The sequence below is a fragment of the Mandrillus leucophaeus genome, unplaced genomic scaffold (genome assembly GCF_000951045.1).
Source record: "Mandrillus leucophaeus isolate KB7577 unplaced genomic scaffold, Mleu.le_1.0 Scaffold65, whole genome shotgun sequence".
Taxonomy (NCBI): Eukaryota; Metazoa; Chordata; class Mammalia; order Primates; family Cercopithecidae; genus Mandrillus; species Mandrillus leucophaeus.
Genome location: NW_012107030.1, coordinates 556,725 through 575,640, shown reverse-complemented (window position 1 = coordinate 575,640; position 18,916 = coordinate 556,725). Strand labels below are relative to the sequence as shown.

At 48.1% G+C, this 18,916-nt stretch overlaps 1 protein-coding gene across 1 annotated transcript in view; it reads left to right on the top strand.

The window, feature by feature from the left end:
• LOC105554595 (transforming acidic coiled-coil-containing protein 2-like) overlaps positions 1-18,916 on the top strand; it is a 94,593-nt gene that overhangs the window by 75,564 nt on the left and 113 nt on the right. The window contains exon 4 of the mRNA XM_012001140.1: positions 15,221-18,851. Within this exon, the coding sequence (XP_011856530.1) occupies positions 15,221-18,851 (3,631 nt within the window). The remainder of the gene's footprint in view (positions 1-15,220; positions 18,852-18,916) is intronic.

Genomic DNA, 18,916 nt, shown 5'->3' with positions numbered 1-18,916 from the left:
GGCCTCCCAAAGTGCTGGGATTACAGATGCGAGCCACGGCGCTCAGCCTAATTTTTATATTTTTGGTAGAGATGGTGTTTCACCATGTTGGCCAGACTGGTCTCAAACTCCTGACCTCAAGTGATCTGCCTGCCTCGGCCTCCCAAAGTGTTGGGATTACAGGCATAAGCCACCGTGCCCAGCCTGAAAATCTGTACCTTTTAACTGGAGTGTTTGTAACATTCACATTTAATGTGATTATTAATATGGTTGGTTTAAATCTATAGTCTTGTTCCATTTTTCCTCCTTTTTTGCCTTCTTTTGGATTATTATATTAGCTACAACTATTTGTGTTATTTTAGTGGTTGCTTTAAGAAGTACAATATACATATTTAATATCTCACATTCTACTTTCAAATGATTATATCATTTTACATATATTAGAAGAGGCTTACAACAATATGCTTCCATTTCTTCTGTTTCAGTCTTTGTTCTATTTTGTCTTTCTACATAAGCTACACATCCCATAATACATATTATTTGTGCTTTAATCAGGCAATTATCTTTTAAAAGAGATTTAAGTAATAAGGAAAAAGAGACTGTATTTACTTGCACAGTTACATTTTCTGGTGTTCTTTATTCTGTTGTGTAGATCCTGAGTAACATTTAGTATTCTTTTCTTTCTGCTTGAAGGTATTACTTTAACATTTCCTGAAATGTAGGTCTGCTAGGGGTTATTTTAGCTTTTGTATGTCTGGAAAAATCTTTATTTCACCTGGTTTAGAAAAATATTTTGTCTGGGCCAAGAGTTCTAGGTAGGCAGTTTTTTTCTTTCAACACTTTAAAGATATTGTTTCTGTATTCCGGCTTTCATTATTTCCAACAAAATTCTTACCTTTGTTCTTTTCTTCTCTGGCTAGTTTCAGTATTTTTTACTTTGTCACTGGTTTGAAGCAGTTTGGTTATGATATGCCTTGGTGTAGGTTTTTCACTGTTTCTGGCTTTTTTTTTTTTTTTTAGACAGAGTCTTACTCTGTCACCCAGGCTGAGTGCAGTGGCCTGATCTCAGCTCACTGCAACCTCCGCCTTCCAGGTTCAAACAATTCTCCTGCCTCAGCCTCCCAAGTAGCTGGGATTACAGGCGCACGCCACCACACCCGGCTAATTTTTGTATTTTAGTACAGATGGGGTTTCACCATGTTGGCCAGGCTGATCTCAAACTCCTGACCTCAAGTGATCCACCCGCCTTGGCCTCCCAAAGTGCTGGGATTATAGGTGTGAACCACTGCCCTGAACACTGGCCTTTGCTGTTTCTTATGCTTGGCATTAGTTGAGATTCTTGAATATGTTGGTTCATAGTTTATATCATATTTGGAGATTTTTCAGTCATCAGTTCTTCAAATATTTTGTATCTCCCCTCCTCCTGTGGCGACTCTACACATATATTTGGTTACTTGAATTTGTCTCACAGTTCACTGACGCTTTTTTGTTGTTGTTGTTATTTCTTTCTTTCTTTCTTTTTTTTTTGAGACAGAATCTCACTCTGTCACCCAGGCTGGAGTGTAGTGGTGCGATCTCGGCTCACTGCAAGCTCTGCCTCCCAGGTTCACACCATCCTCCTGCCTCAGCCTCCTGAATAGCTGGGACTACAGGCACCCACCACCACGCCTGGCTAATTTTTTGTATTTTTAGTAGAGATGGGGTTTCACCGTGTTTGCCAGGATGGTCTCAATCTCCTGACCTAGTGATCCGCCTGCCTCGGCCTCCCAAAGTGCTGGGATTACAGGCGTGAGCCACCGCGCCCAGCCTGTTGTTATTTCTCTCAGTCTTAATTCTGGCGAATCACGAGGTCAGGAGATCGAAACCATCCTGGCTAACACGGTGAAACCCCGTCTCTACCAAAAAATACAAAAAAATAGCTGGGCGAGGTGGCGGGTGCCTGTAGTCCCAGCTACTCGGGAGGCTGAGGGAGGAGAATGGTGTGAATCCGGGAGGCAGAGATTGTAGTGAGCTGAGATCGGGAGGTGGAGATTGTAGTGAGCTGAGATCGTAGTGAGCCGAGTGAAGCTGTGTATCTGGGGAGCCCGAGACAGCGGCAGTTCCCAGGGCAGAATACTAGAGAGGACTGAACAGAGAGAATCCCAGAGACGGGCAAAGTACTGATGAGCATGTGCAGGTGTGGAAACCCTCTGAGGTGAGGTACAGAACACCTGAAAGGTTGGGCGGGCACGGTGCCTCACACCTATAATCCCAGCACTTCGGGAGGCCGAGGCAGGTGGATCACAAGGTCAGGAGTTCGAGACCAGCTTGGCCAATATGGTGAAACCCCCATCTCTACTAAAAATAAAAAAATTAGCCAGGCGTGGTGGCATGCGTCTGTAGTCCTAGCTACTCAGGAAGCTGAGGCAGGAGAATCGCTTGAACCTGGGAATCGGAGGTTGCAGTGAGCCGAGATCGTGTCACTGCACTCCAGCCTGGGGGACAGAGCAAGACTCTGTCTCAAAAAAAAAAAAACAAAAAACACCTAAAAGGTTTAGGAAGAGCAAGCCTCAAAGCTCACACAAAGCTGGGAATAGTTCCTGTTCCCACCAGCCAGAGTGGAGTACCTCATCACTCATAAGGCATCTGTTGAGCACTAAGGCAGGTTTTGCCTCAGTACTGGGGAAGATTAATCCTCACCTTAACACTGCTCTCATTCCATCTAACGAAGTGAGATACAAAGGATTAAGCTGTTCCAAATAACTTAACTGCATCTCAGAGCAAAGTTCAATAATATTTATAGGCATATGAAAATATCCAGAACCCAAAAAGCTTAAAGTCCACAGTGTCTAGCCTGCAAGCAGGGAAATGTGACCCACAACGGGAAAAAAAAAAAAACAACAAACACATAATTTGTCTTGAACGCAGAAATTACACAGATGATAGAATTAGTGCAAAAGGACTTTATCCAGAATTGTAACGTATTTCATATGTTCAGGAAGCTAGAGGGAAGACCGAGTAAGTTAAGCACAGAGGGAAGATGTAAAAAAGACCCAAATCAAACTTCTAGAAATGAAAACTATGATGTCTAAAATAAAAAACCCACTGGGTGAAATTAATGACAGGTTAGACACCGCAGAGAAAAAGATTAGTGAACTTCAAGATATAACATTAAAAATGTTCTAATTTTTTTTTTTTTTTTTTTGAGACAGAGTCTAGCTCTGTCACCCAGGCTGGAGTGCAGTGGCCGGATCTCAGCTCACTGCAAGCTCCGCCTCCCGGGTTTACGGATCCGCCTGCCTTGGCCTCCCAAAGTGATGGGATTACAGGTGTGAGCCACCGCACCCCGCCCCCATTGTTTTCTTCTATCTCCAGGATTCCTGCTCCTCCTTTCCTCTGCCTTCCTTAGTAGCTAATCCTCCATTTGTCCAACCCTTCTTGTAGTTAATAATTCCTCATATGACATTTTCCAACCTAGGCTGTCTGAAAACATTGAAAAGCCACCATATCAAGTTCCTTTCTTGGGTTTTAAATGAGAATGCAGCAAAACACCTGGCATTTATTTTGGAAGAGGCAGGGAGACCCTTCTAGAAAAAAAGAGCAAGAGATAAGATGCCGCAGGCGAAGTTGTTTCTCTTCTCCCTTCAAGAGTTCCTTGTATCACTGACACTTGCAGTCTCCCCTGTGTCTTGCTGTGACCTCAAATGCCAACTTTGACAGTGGTTAATCTTCCCAAACTTGTCACTGCAGCTGTGTTAGTGCTGGGAAGGAAGCTGAATGATCTTTATGTCTTTGACATTGAGCCAGCTTGGCGCCCAGTAATGTTGACTCATCTACTTTTTTCCCCCATTTAGATTAATGGGATTACAGAGAGACAATCTCAACAAAATAGACTGGCAGTCAGGATTTATTCTAAAAAGAAACCCTTCATCACATTTTTGAGCTCAGGACATATGAGCTCTGTCTGAGACAGGTAACATCGGTGGCAACATATGGGTCAGAGAATGCCCCAAATTCTGTGAAAGATTTTCAGTCATCAAGAGACATTTCCACTATGTGTCCTGTTTTGTACAATGTTTACTGTGGCAGGAAAACGATTTTAATTAACGCTAGGAGTCTTATCAAGAAGGGATATAGACTGGGCATGGTGGCTCATGCCTATAATCCTAGCACTTTGGGAGACTGAGGTGGGCTGATTGCTTGAGCTCAGGAGTTTGAGACCAGCTTGGGAAACATGGCAAAACCCTGTCTCTACAAAGAATAAGAAAATTAGTCAGGTGTGTGAAGGGGTGGCCTGCCGCTCCACACCTGTGGGTGTTTCTCGTTAGGTGGAACGAGAGACTTGAGAAAAGAAATGAGACACAGAGATAAAGTATAGAGAAAGAAAAAGTGGGCCCAGGGGACCGGCACTCAGCATACAGAGGACCCACGCCGGCACCAATCTCTGAGTTCCCTCAGTATTTATTGATCATTATCTTTACCATCTTAGAAAAAAGGAAGTGACAGGATAATAGGATCATGGTAGGGAGAAGGTCAGCAGTAAGACATATGAATAAAGATCTTTGTGACATAAGTTTAAGGAAAAGTGCTGTGCCTTGATACGCATATGTAAACATCTCCAGGCGCGGTGGCTCCCGCCTCCTTGATACGCATATGTAAACATTTTACAGGCCCGGTGGCTCATGCCCATAATCCCAGCACTTTGGAGGCCAAGACGAGTGGATCACCTGGGGTCGGGAGTTCGAGACCAGCCTGACCAACATGGAGAAACTCCATTTCTACTAAAGATACAAAATTAGCTGGGCATGTTGGCACATGCCTGTAATCTCAGCTACTTGGGAGGCTGAGGCGGGAGAATCGGTTGAACCCGGGACGCGGAGGTTGCAGTGAGCTGAGATCTTGCCATTGCACTCTAGCCTGGGCAACAAGAGCAAAACTCCGTCTCAAACAAACAAAAAAAAAAGGGATATAACAAAAATACATTTACCACTCTTTGTTGTTCAAAATATCCTCATGCTGTCAAAATAACATATAAAAACACCACCAAAATCTAGCTATACAAGCAGAACTCTCATTTGCATTTTTCTATGAAGCACTAGCAAGGGCTTAATTAAAATTAAGGAAATGTTTATACTCAGGTAAATATTCTACCAAATCCCTTGATTTGGGCTTATTCGAGTTTTAAAGATCTTTATTGTGAATAAAAACAGATATTTTCTCTAATGGGATAGTAGTTTTATTTTTGGTATTTGATCATAAGAAAAGTCTGAATGATCAGAAATTATTATATCAGAATGTCATTGGCATGACTTTATCTAGACACATTTGAAGGACAGCAGACAGATGTGAAAGCCAGGTTCATGCTGGCTCTGGGGAGTGCTAGTGTCAACAGCTCAGCAGCAGCCCCTTCCAGCAGCCAGTCTGGGAATCATGAAATGGAGTCATTCTGCTGACTTTTAGGACCCCAGGAGAGGGTTGCTGAAAAAAATTGGTTAAAAGATAGATTTTGAATTTTCTTTGAAATTCAGTTGCCTGTCCCCATCCCCACACTATGCTGGATAATAGATTCTCAGGAATGGAATGGCACCTGACCTTGAAGTCATATAGAAGCTCATATGAGGCTTCATATGAGCTACCCAAGTTCATATGACTTGGGTAGGATACTTTGGGATTTAATCCATACCCCCATACATATGTTGATCTCCCCAATAGCTTTTTTTCTTTTTTTGAGATGGAGTCTCGCTCTGTCTCCCAGGCTGGAGTGCAGTGGCGCGATCTCGGCTCACGGCAAGCTCCACCTCCCAGGTTCACGCCATTCTCCTGCCTCAGCCTCCCGAGTAGCTGGGACTACAGGCGCCTGCTACTACACCCGGCTAATTTTTGTATTTTTGTTAACCAGGATGGTTTTGATCTCCTGACCTTGTGATCCGCCCGCCTTGGCCTCCCAAAGTGCTGGGATTACAGGCATGAGCCACCATGCCCAGCTCCCCAGTAACTCTTTAGAACCTACACATATCTTTCTGTCATCTATTGCCTGGATTGCTCAAGCATCACATACTTGATTTTTTGTTTGTTTTCTATTGAAGAATGAGCACAGCGAAGATAAAACCGGGTTAAAAATACGAAGCCAAGTTTGGCTGTCCTGCTAGGGTCAGTGGGCTTCCAGGCTTCTGTGTGGGGACCGTTGTTTGGACAAGTTGGAACCATGTGTGTGGAGTGGACACAGTGTACTAGGGTTGTAAAGAAGTTTCTAGGCCGGGCACGGTGGCTCAAGCCTGTAATCCCAGCACTTTGGGAGGCGGAGACGGGTGGATCATGAGGTCAGGAGATCGAGACCATCCCTGGCTGACGTAGTGAAACCCCGTCTCTACTAAAAATACAAAAAACTAGCCGGGCGAGGTGGCGGGCGCCTGTAGTCCCAGCTACTCGGAGGCTGAGGCAGGAGAATGGCGTGAACCTGGGAGGCGGAGCTTGCAGTGAGCTGAGATCCGGCCACTGCACTCCAGCCTGGGCGACAGAGCGAGACTCCGTCTCAAAAAAAAAAAAAAAAAAAAAAGTTTCTGAGGAGGTGTCTTTCTCTATGAAATACTATGTTATCACTGTTAAGATATGGCAGTTTTTCTCTACTATTAACATGGGAATTCTTTCTTCTGCGTGGATCACTTAGAATATAAATTCCTTTTCCAAAGTCTGGAACAGGTGACGCCTCCCACAGTGCAGGTGTCAACCTATGTGAACAGTTATCATGGCAATACAACTGTCAGTTTTAAAAAATGTATTTCTTCACTTATTTATGTATGCCATCATTCGGTCACTCATTCAACAGAGCATAGACCAGTGCTAGACTAAGACACAAAAATATAAATGAGGGCCAGGCGTGGTGGCTCACCCCTGTAATCCCAGTACTTTGGGAGGCCGAGGAGGGCGGATCATGAGGTCAGGAGATTGAGACCATCCTGGCCAACATGGTGAAACCCTGTCTCTACTAAAAATACAAAAAATTAGCCAGGCGTGGTGGCACGGGCCTGTAGTCTCAGCTGCTAGGGAGACTGAGGCAGGAGAATCCTTGAACCCAGGAGGCAGAGGCTGCAGTGAGCCAAGATCATGCCATTGCACTCCAGCCTGGGTGACAGACTTTGTCTCAAAATAAATAAATAAATAATAAAATATGTATATTTTAAAAAATGTATATTTTATATATTTTATAGAGTGAGATGAGCTCACTCTAACCTTGGGGGGATCCTAGTGGGAAACAAATAAACAAATCAAGAGGCCATGGCAGGTACTGAGTGTCTGTACACAGGGCCTGGAGAGTAGCATGCAGCTCCAGGAAGAGGAGCAGGGGGTCCCACCATGGACGGGGGAAGGAGACATCCTACCTTGGGAAGGTTTGAGAACTCCGTGTGTTCAGAGACCTGAATTGGCCTTGCTCTGAGACACAAAAGAGCAGTTTACATCTTCCTGGTTGACACAAGCAGATTCTACCTGGGAGAGGGGAGAGGTGAGAGGTGAGAGGTGAACAGTGTGTTTTGAAAACTATCCGTGTCGTCCTCTCAAGGGCATCTGAAATGTCCTTACCAATTCTTCTTTTGATGTAAGGCTGTGCTTTCCACAGTGTGTTCTGTGGCCCATCATCCTACTGAAAGCTCTACTGAGAAAAAGGCAAAGGAAGGTTTCTAAGAAACAAATTTGGGAAACAATGTGTATGTATTTTCTTGTTGACTCACAAGGCACAATGGTTTCTCAAAGGCTCTGAGAAGTCCTGCAGTAGAAAAGCTTGTTTAACCACACTTCACCTAGCACTTCCTGCATTCTTTCGACAGAGGAAGCTTCATTCTTTTTTTTTTTTTTTGAGATAGGGTCTCGCTCTGTCGCCCGGGCTGGAGTGCAGTGACGTGATCTTGGCTCACTGCAAGCTCCGCCTCCTGGGTTCACGCCATTCTCCTGCCTCAGCCTCCCGAGTAGCTGGGACTACAGGCAACCGCCACCATGTGTAGCTAATTTTTTGTATTTTTTAGTAGAGACAGGGTTTCATCATGTTAGCCAGGATGGTCTCGATCTCCTGACCTCGTGATCTGCCTGCCTTGGCCTCCCAAAGTGCTGGGATGACAGGCGTGATCCACCGTGCCCGGCCTAGGAAGCTTCATTCTTACACATCTAGCAATCATATTATGAGAAGCACTGAGTTTAGTTTTTAAAAACCCTGCATAGAGTTGTAAACTATGGAGGGCATATCCTATGTAACTTTCATTAGTCATTAATAATCGATGCAGAATGATTTATCTGAGTTGGCTCAATCACTGAAATTCTTGAGGAGACTTTCTTAAGCAGTCTTTTCAGCTTGGAATGGAAAAGGGAAAAAAGAGAAAGTTGGGAGTGGGTCAAATAAAGGGAATAGAGTGCTGGAGAGAATTCTGACCATTCACAACCACACAGCACCTTGCCTACTAGACTTATGATTGATGGAGAGAAAAATATGCAAAGCCGAGGACAGGAATAAAGATAGTGAATTGACCGGGTGACCACAGAAGCTTAGCTGTATCACTGTGAAGATCTACATGGTCGCTGAATTAACTGGTTTTATTCTGATTTCATGTCAGGTAGGACTGAAAACCTTCTGAAGTTTCATTTCCTTGCTTTGGGCACGGTCTCAGCCTGCCTTCTCCTGAAGAAGTCATTCGCACATCATGGCTCATGGGCCAATTCAGATCTTGACAAGCCCTCAGAATGTGTGAGAAAATAAAGCACTTCTGACATCCTAAATGTTGCTGGGGTTTGGGGAGCTAATTAATCACAACCCTTTCCACCATACTCTTAATTATGAAATAGATGCCACAGTCTGAGAAAGATAAGAAAGTTCACCTTATAGGGCAACCCGCTCAGGTCCCCTTCCACGCCATGGAAGATTTGTTCTTTCGCTCTTCACAATAAATATTGCTGCAAAAAAAAAAAAAAAAAGAAAGAAAGAAAGTCAATGGTGTCAACGGCAAGGTTAGGCCGCAGGATGCTAAAACTGGAATCCTCATACTGCCGCCTAAACCACCCTCCCCCACCAAGTCCCAGGCTGCATCAGTGCAGGTGCTGTGAAGGATGGGGAAGGCTGGCCCCAGTGAGCTCGTCATGTGGCAAATGGCCGCGAGAGGAGAAAGGGCTACGTTGGGGTAGCTCATCTCAACGACCTTGAACACCTTACCCCCACCCATGGGGAAACTGGCCTCACGGGGGCTGGCTCTCCCCATATCACCACTTGGAGAAGTCTCCTCCAATGGATATGACCATAAGGGGGTAAAGAATATGGCAGCAGCATCATACTTCAGTGAGAGCTCAGAAGTGTTGGGAAAGTCTCTAATTTGAGGACCCAGGCAGGAATGTGGGGAATTGGGGATCACCTTTCAGTCCTCGAATCCCCTCATCTCCACATAGTTGTTGCATCTGTTAACATTTATTTGGGTTAGCAGTTCTCAGAGGCTCGTCAGTCTTAGTCTGTGTTCTGTTGCTTATTGCAGAATACCCGAAGCTGGAGCATTTATAAAGAAAAATAGTTGATTCCTTTTTGTTGTTGTTGAGACAGGGTCTTGCTCTGTTGCCCAAGGCTGGAGTGCAGTAGCATGATGTCAGTTCATGGCAGCCTCCGCCTCCTGGGTTCAAGCAATCCTCCTGCCTCAGCCTCCCAAGTAGCTAGGATTACAGGCGCTTGCCGCCACAATTTTTGTATTTTTGTATTTTTAGTGGAGACAGGGTTTTACCATGTTGGCCAGGCTGGTCTTGAACTCCTGACCTCAGGTGGTCTGCCCACCTCGGCCTCCCAAAGTGGTGGGATTACAGGTGTGAGCCACCGTGCCTGACATTGATTTCTTACAGTTATAGAGGCTGAGAAGTCCAAGGGCAAGGGGCTGCTCCTGGTGAGGGCCTTCTTGCTGGTAGGGCTTCTGTAGAGTTATGAGGTGGCGCAGGACATCACTGGTAAAAGAAATGAGCATCCTAGCTCAAGTCTCCCTTCCTCTTCGCATAAAGCCACCATGATAACCCAGTAATCCATGAATGGATTAGCCCGTTCGTGAGGGCAAGGCCTTCACAACCCAATCACCTTCACCTCTTAAAGGCCCCCACCTTTCAACACGATTAAGTTTGGGGATTAAGTTTCAAGAGGAGTTTGAAGGGGAAAACAGTCATTCAGTCCATTGCACTAACCCACTGACTTTCATTCTACCCTGGCTTTCCTTTTCCAGAAAGTACACCGGAATGCAACGAGTAACAGTGATGATGTTATGTTAGGAAATCTTCTAATCTTTTGAATTATAGTAATTTATGAAAATAACAAATCATTCACAGGCTTTAGTACTTTATAATTAGTCACAAATTACTTGCAGTGCATGCCCTGACACACTAGACCTACCAGTGAGCATAGAGGTATGTGGTTGAGAAGTGCTGCCTTAACTTTGTTTCACAGACATATTAAAAAAAATACTTTGCCTTTTCTAGATGTCAGTTTCCTCATTTGTGAAATGAGAGGTTTAGACTAATGAATTACTGAAATGCTACGCTTGATGGAAGAAAAGAATGTTCGTTATCTGGGCTGGGCCCTGTGGCTCATTCATGTCTATAATCCGAGCACTTAGGGAGGCCAAGGTGGATGGATCACTTGAGCTCAGGAGTTCGAGACCAGCCTGGCCAACATAACAAAACCCTATCTCTACTAAAAATATGAAAATTAGCTGGGCATGGTGGCACGAGCCTGTAATCCCAGCTACTCGGGAGGCTGAGACACAAGAATTGCCTGAACCCAGGAGGTGGAGGTTGCAGTGAGCAGAGATTGCACCACTGCACTCCAGCCTGGGTGACAGAGCGAGACTCTGTCTCAAAAAAAAAAAAAAAAAAAAAGAATGTTCATAATCTTCTAGTGAAACCACCATGATTTGGGAGCATCTCTGTATATTCAGTATCCTTGATTTGGGTTCAGTTGTACCTGTCCATCCTACTATCCGTCCATCCTTGCATTCACTTGTACATTCATATATTCAACACCATTTTATTGTTTGCTATATGCCAGGCACCAGGGATATGATATTGAAAGGAGACTAGAGCCTGACCTGCATTACACTCCAGTAAAACAGTCACCAACCACAGCGATGGCAACCGTGGCTAGCGCTAGGTGGGCCTGTGAAAGAAACTGATCTGGGAGCCCAGGCCAGGGAGGCTGCCCTGAGAAGCAAAGAGTGGAGCTGCGACCTGGTGGGGAGCAGAGGGCTGCAGGCTCCAGGCAGATGCATGGCTGGGGAGCGTCTTGCAGGATGAGGCAGGAAAGGGAGGTTGGGGCCACAACCGAGAGCAAAGCGAAGCCACAGTGGGGTGACAGGAGCAGACTTTGATTTCTAAGCGGTTGCTCTGGCCGCAGCTGGCAGAACAGAATGAAGGGGGCCAGAGAGGATGGGAGAAGGGGCTGCTGCACCTGTTTGGGTGAGAGGCTGGTGCAGGTAGCCAGTACAGGGCAACAGGAGGCAGCGCCACAGGGCTCGATCTTGCTTTGCATCAGTGGCTCTTTGACCTTGGGTCCTGTCTTGAACTTCTTCGGGAAAATGTCCTCGTGTATGCAATGGGGCCACCCCTCTACCGGGCTGTTGTGTGGATTAAATGCAATAGTAACTGAAAAGTGCCCAGGCCAGGCGCAGTGGCTCATGCCTATAATCCTAACACTTTGGGAGGCCGAGGCGGGCAGATCACCTGAGGTCAGGAGTTACAGACCAGCCTGGCCAATATGGTGAAACTCCATCTCTGCTAAAAATACAAAAGTTTGCCGGGCGTGGTGGTGCATGCCTGTAGTCCCAGCTGCTTGGGAGACTGAGGCAGGAGAATTGTTTGAACTCAGGAGGTGGAGGTTGCAGTGAGCTGAGATTGTGCCACTGCACTCCAGCCTGGGTGACAGAGCAAGACTCGGTCTCCAAAAAAAAAAAAAGGCCCTGGCAAGGTCTGGCCTGAGTCAGTGTTTAATACATGGGAACTCTCCATCTTTATGGTTTTGCCAGTTCCTGAAAGCCTGGTCGTGCAAGGGCCATGTTTGTGTTTTCCGCAGCTGGCCTCCTTCCTCCCCTTAAGCATTGCACGCGTGTGTGTTTCCAGAACTATGCATTTAAGAACCCATCTGCGTCCCCATCATCTGCTCAGACCTTGGTTGTGGCAGACGACTCCCTGCCAGCCGCTGCCCATGCCTCTCCCTTCACTGTACTGTGAACATCTGGTCTGCAACGGAGGCTGTAGTCCCTGGGCCCTCCCTGACTTCCACACAGAGGCAGTGCCCCTGCAGGGTGAAAGGCTTCATTCAGGGTGCTGGCTGCCCAGTCCCCAGGGTGCTGGCCTGTGGATTCTGAGCAGAGCCTCTATCCACACATTTCAACTCAATCTTGAAGCATAAAAGGATGTTATGTAAGCTTCAATTAACGCAGAGCCCTCAACAGATCAGTTCTTAGAATTTTTCCTGCCCTTAGGCAAATCTGCTCCTGGTGAGCAGCTTTAATCTGGCTTTGAAAATTACTTCTGATGGGTAATCAAAGCGATTGCTAGTGCCCAGCTTATGCTACATAAACCAATGTCTGGGTTCTTATTTGGGAGGAGTTGTTGTGTATCCCATGCTCCATGGAAAATTTGTTCCTGGTTGCTCCCTGATAAGACCGCACAAGTTTGCAAGATGCCAAAATAGAATTTATCATCTTGTCCCAGATGTTAATGACTTCAGCCAGCCTGAAGGGAAGCCACATACTCTCCTAAGTAGACAGTTCCTGTCAGAGGCATGGACAAGAAAGTGGCTTCATTTATTTCCCGCTTGATAAAGCCGATATAAATAGGAGCACTTCATTTCTGAATTACACACCATTAATCTTATCACATACTAAACTGTTTGACTTCAGTTAGTGGGTGGGACATAATGAAATGTAAAGTGCTTTTTACAAGGAAAATTGCCAGGTTCAGATGCTGAGCAGCAAAGGGAGAGGGGGGAGGGGAGCAAGGGGGGGGCGGGGGAGGAGGCAAAGTCATTGGTTGGGGAGACATCGGGTTTCGTTCTGGACCTGGTGCTTTCCAGAAAGCCAGGCCAAGACACTTTACCCAAACCCCAAGTAGTTTTCCAGATGTCAGCCCACTTGGGCCAGGGCTCTCCATGGGCACGTGTGTCCTCCGTGACCATTTGTGAATTGGAGGGTTTTATATCATTTACCCTCTGAGTTTTCTCTTCTTTGAACTAGTCAGCTTCTTTTGGGTCAGAAAATGCAAATCTGGTTGAGACAGTAGCCAGCTCTCTTTTGGGTCCTCAGGCACCATCCCCATGTCCCATGTGCAGGAACAGCCATTAGATAAAGATGAGGGCAGGGGTGGTGCTGTGTACACACCTCCTTCAGGGATGTCAAATGACAGCGCATGTACTTCAGAGGTGAGGGGTAGGACAGAGAGGCTGGAATGGGGCTGGGGGAAGAGGCTCTTGCCTTCCTTGGAAGTTTTTATTTATTCTGCATAGCAGAGTGAGTAAGAAGATTGTGGCCAGTGGAATCAGATGTCCACGTTGAGATCCATGCTTAGCCTCTGTTCTCCAGGGTTCTCATCTGCAAGTGGCGATGAGATTGTCTTGAGGAATTTCTCTTGTTACTAGAATATATATAATCATAACAAGTATATAGAATCACAATTATGTAAAAATAACAAGAATTATATCCCCAAACAATTGTTTAGGAAAAATCAGGAAATTCACTAGAACTCTGAAAGTGGCAAGCATGTAGCAGTATTTTTTCTTATTTTTTTTCTACATTTTCCGAACTTTGTGTTGGCCACATATTATTTTTAAAATTAAAAAATGCACAGCATTGGCCGGGTGTGGTGGCTCATGCCTGTAATCCCAGCACTTTGGGAGGCCAAGGCGGGCAGATCACAAAGTCAGGAGATCCAGACCATCCTGGCTAACACGGTGAAACCCCATCTCTACTAAAACTACAAAAAAAAAAAAAAATTGGCTGGGCATGGTGGCTAGTGTATGTAGTCCCAGCTACTCGGGAGGCTGAGGCAGGAGAATGGTGTGAACCCAGGAGGTGGAGGTTGCAGTGAGCTGAGATTGTGCCGCGCTGCTGCACTCCAGCCTGGGCGACAGAGTGAGACTTGTCTCGGGGAAAAAAAAAAAGCGCAGCATTAAAACTGTGTAGAATTGAGCAACATAGTCCAAATAGAGTCCAAATACAGCAGTAATAAGCCGTTTTATAATAACTGGATAGTTAGTTCTGTGTAGCAAGTCCAAAATTTGGAGTCAAGTTCCCTCAAGTTCCCTGAGTTTCATTTTTTTCCCCACACATTACCCAGATAAATGTGTTCAAGTTAAGACAAACATGGGTATGAAGGTGATTCAGCTCCCAAGAGTTATACATAGGTCATGTGCAGAAATTCCATAGCCAAATAGAAATGATTTTTGGGTTATGCCTGTCACTGTCCCACCTGTTAAATGTGAAGAATCAAGTTAACTATTACCAGGAATCGCTCTTTATTTCAAAGCCTGGCTTTGCTGACTTGTGCTTTTTCCTGAACATCTAAGGATCCCCAGGGGTGCTGGGGACTGGCCTATAATCTTTGCAGGACTGGTTCAAATCCCTATTATGATTTATCCTTATTAACAACTTTCTGGGTTGTCAGCACGGTGGCTCACGACCATCATCCCCGCACTTTGGAAGGCTGAGGTGGGAAGATTGCTTGAGTTTGAGACCAGCCTGGGCAACATAACGAGAACGAATCTCTACAAAAATTTAAAAATTAGCTGGGCGTGGTGGTGCACACCTGTGGTCCCAGCTACTTGGGAGGTTGAGGTGGAAGGATTGCTTGAGCCGAGGAGGCTGAAGCTGCAGTGAGCTGTCGTTGTGCTGCTGTACCTCAGCCTGGGTGATAGAGCAAGACCCTGTCTTCAACAAACAAACAAACAAAACCTTTTTGGGTTTCCCACATTTTAGACTATAATAAATGAGTTGCCACATTTCTGTATTCACTGCTGACCAGCATGGGAGGTCTACACTGTGTCTGAGATGCCCTGCAGTGGTTTTTGGGGGAAACAAGGGCATGCATAATGGTTGTGGGAGGGGTACAGGGGGCTCCCACAGAGAGGAATGAGCTGCATGAAGATGCTGTGTCTGTGGTCTGGGCACTTGGTGGCCTTTTGTGGGGATGGTGGGGGGTGACCTGCCTGCAGTGTGGCTCTGTCCTTGGCATCCATGATAACCAATGAAACATTAAATGTTTTCAGGGTTGGCAGCGTTGGGCTTGGAGGCTTCTGCACTGCTTCTGAGAGTTCTGCCAGCCTGGATCCATGCCTTGCGTCCCCAGAGGTGACTGAACCAAGGAAGGACCCACAGAGAGCCAGGGGGCCAGAAGGTTCTTTACTGTCCAGCCCACCACCACCCCAGGAGCGAGAGCACCCCTCGTCCTCCATGCCCTTTGCCGAGTGTCCCCCAGAAGGTTGCTTGGCAAGTCCAGCGGCGACACCTGAAGATGGTCCTCAGACTCAGTCCCCCAGGAGGGAACCTGCCCCAAATGCCCCGGGGGAGGTCACGGCAGCATTTCCCGCTGAGAGGGACAGCTCTACTCAAGACCAAGAGGTTGCTGCCATCCCCAGTGCTGGAAGAGAGAGAGAACCGAAGGAAGAGAGACAGAAATCCTCCTTCTCCTTCTCCAGTGGCACTGACCAGTCACCTGGAATGCCACCAGTACCCCTCACAGAGCCAGTGAAGGCACCGCTGTGTGGAGAGGGGGACCTGTGTGGAGAGGGGGACCAGCCTGGTGGTTTAGAGTCCCAGGGGAAAGAGGTTGCAGGTGGCTTCCCCCCTGCAGAGTCCAGGCAGGGGGTGGCTTCTGTGCAAGTGGCCCCTGAGGCCCCTGCTGCAGCCCAGCTGGGCACAGAAAGCTCAACTGTCTTGGAGAAGTCCCCGCTAAAACCCGAGGCCCTGATCCCACAAGATCCAGCCCCAACAGCCTCAGACAGAGTAACAGGCCAAGGGGAAGTGCCACCTCAGTATTTAACAGATGACTTGGAATTCCTCAGGGCCTGCCATCTCCCTAGGAGCAATTCAGGGGCTGTCCCAGAAGCCGAAGTGAATGCCACTTCCCAGGAGAGCTGCCAGCAGCCAGTGGGAGTACATCTGCCACACACAGAGTTGCCCCGGGACTCGCCAAGTCCTGCCCTGGTGCCAGGGGCTGGGGGCTCTGGGAAAGAGGCTTTGGACACCAGTGATGTTCAGGGTCACCCACAGATAGGGATGCAAGGAACCGAGCCCAGTCAAGTTGTCTGTGTGGCAGCAGGTGGCCGACCTGAAGGGGGTTTGCTTGTGAGCCCTGAACCCTCCCTGCTCACTCTGACTGAGGAAGCACATCCAGCTTCCAGCCTCGCTTCACTCCCAGCTGCTCAGATTCCTATTGCCATAGAAGGACCTGGATCACTGTCCAGGGAGTCAGTTTCCAAGGCCGGGATGCTAGTTTCTGCAGATGCAGCCAAAGAGGTGGTGGATGCAGGGTTGGTGGGACTGGAGAGGCAAGCATCAGATCTTGGAAGCAAGGGAGAGCATCCAGAAGGGAGCCCTGGAGAGGTTCCTGCCCCATCACCCCAGGAAAGGGGAGAACACTCGAACATGGAGCAAAGCCATGTAGTCCAACAAGGAGTACCACCCCCTCCTCTTCCCAATGCACCAAGTGAAAGTGCCAGAGGGCCACTGGGGCCAAGGGATGGAGCCAAGGCCCATGAAGATGCCACAAGCCCAGCCGTGGCTAAAGAAGGAAGCAGATCACCTGGTGACAGCCCTGGAGGAAAGGAGGAAGCCCCAGAGCCGCCTGACGGTGGAGACCCAGGGAACCTGCAAGGAGAGGACTCTGAGGCTTTCAGCAGCGAGTGTGATCCGGAAGTAGGCAAAGATGAGCTTTCAAAGCCAAGCAGTGATGCAGAGAGCAGAGACCATCCCAGCTCACACTCAGCACAGACACCCAGAAAGGGGGGTGCTGGGCACACGGACGGGCCCCACTCCCAGACAGCAGAGGCCGATGCATCTGGCCTACCACATAAGCTGGGTGAGGAGGACCCTGTTCTGCCCCCTGTGCCAGATGGAGCTGGTGAGCCCACTGTTCCCGAAGGAGCCATCTGGGAGGGGTCAGGATTACAGCCCAAATGTCCTGCCACCCTTCAGAACAGGGAAGGATTGGGAAGAATGGAGCCTTTCCTGACTTTAGAACCAGAAAAATCAGATTTTCTGCCAACTCCTGTTGCAGAGGTTGCACCCAAAGCCCAGGAAGGTGAGAGCACATTGGAAATAAGGAAGATGGGCAGCTGTGATGGGGAGGGCTTGCTGACATCCCCAGATCAACCCCATGGGCCGGGGTGTGATGCATCGAAACAGGAATTTCATGCTGGGGTGCCGCATCCCCCCAAGGGGGAGAACTTGGCAGCAGACTTGGGACTCACGGCACTCATCCTGGACCAAGATCAGCAGGGAATCCCGTCCTGTCATAGGGAAGGCTGGATAAGAGGAGCTGCATCCGAATGGCCCCTACTATCTTCTGAGAAGCATCTCCAGCCATCCCAGGCAGACCCAGAGGCATCAATCTCTGACGTGCTCAAGGAGCAGGCCCAGCCACCTGAAAATGGGAAGGAGACTTCTCCAAGCCATCCAGGTTTTAAGGACCAGGGAGCAGATTCTTCCCAAATCCATGTACCTGTGGAACCTCAGGAAGATATGAACTTGCCCACTCATGGAGGACAGGAGCAGGCTTTGGGATCGGAACTTCAAAGTGGACTCCCCAAAGGCACCCTGTCTGATACTCCAACTTCATCCCCCACTGACACGCTTTGGGAGACTTCTCCAACAGAAGATTCAGAATTGTCAGCACCAATGAGACAGAAGTTGCCTGTACTAGGGGAGAAGCGGCCAGAGGGAGCATATGGTGATGGTCAGTTCTCAAGGGTCTCACCTCCAGCAGCAAATGTCTTAAAAGACTCTTCTCTTGCAGGGAACTTGAGCAGAAAGGAAACTTGCTGCACTGGGCAGGGGCCAAACAAGTCTCAACAGGCGTTGACCGATGCCTTGGAAGAAGGCCGCCAGCATGAAGAAGCATGTCAAAGGGATGCAGGAGCTTCTGAAGCAGCTGATGGTTGTTCCTCACTCTGGGGCTTGAGTAAGAGGGAGGTGGCAAGTGGAAACACAGGGGAGGCTCCACCTTGTCAGCCTGACTCAGTAGCTCTCCTGGATGCAGTTCCCTGCCTGCCAGCCCTGGTGCCCGCCAGTCCCGGAGTCACACCCACCCAGGATGCCCCAGAGACAGAGGGATGTGATGAAACCCAGGAAGACAGGCAGCAACCAGTGCCGGCCCCGCAGCAGAAAATGGAGTGCCCGACCACTTGGGATGCAGAGGCCCCAGAGCTGCTTGCAAGTTTCCCATCAGCTGGGGAGCAAGGTGGTGAAGCGGGCACTGCTGAGACTGGTGGCAGCGCCAATGCAGGAGACTCAGGAAAGCAGCAGGCTCCAGAGAAACCCGGAGAAGCTACTTTGAGAGGTGGCTTCCTTCAGACTGAGCACTACCTTACCTCCGGGGAGGAAACTTCTACCTCTGCCCTACGTGAGCCCTGCCAAGCTGAGCAGCCCACGGCCAGCTGCCAGGATGCCTTGCTGCTAGCCAGAGAGCTGGATGAGATTCCCAGGAGCACCATGGATATTTCTACACACCAGGCTGTCCCAGACCCAAAGGAGTTCCTGCTGTCTGGGCCACCAGAAGTGGCTGCTCCAGACACCCCTTACCTGCATATCGACAGTGCTGCCCAGAAAGGAGCAGAAGACAGTGGAGAGAAAGCTGTTTCCTCTGCAGGCCCCAGAGCTCCTGGCGAAAGCCCCTGTCCTGTAGGGGAGCCCCCGCTTGCCTTGGAAAATGCTGTCTCCTTGAAGCTGTCTGCTGGCTCCCTCGC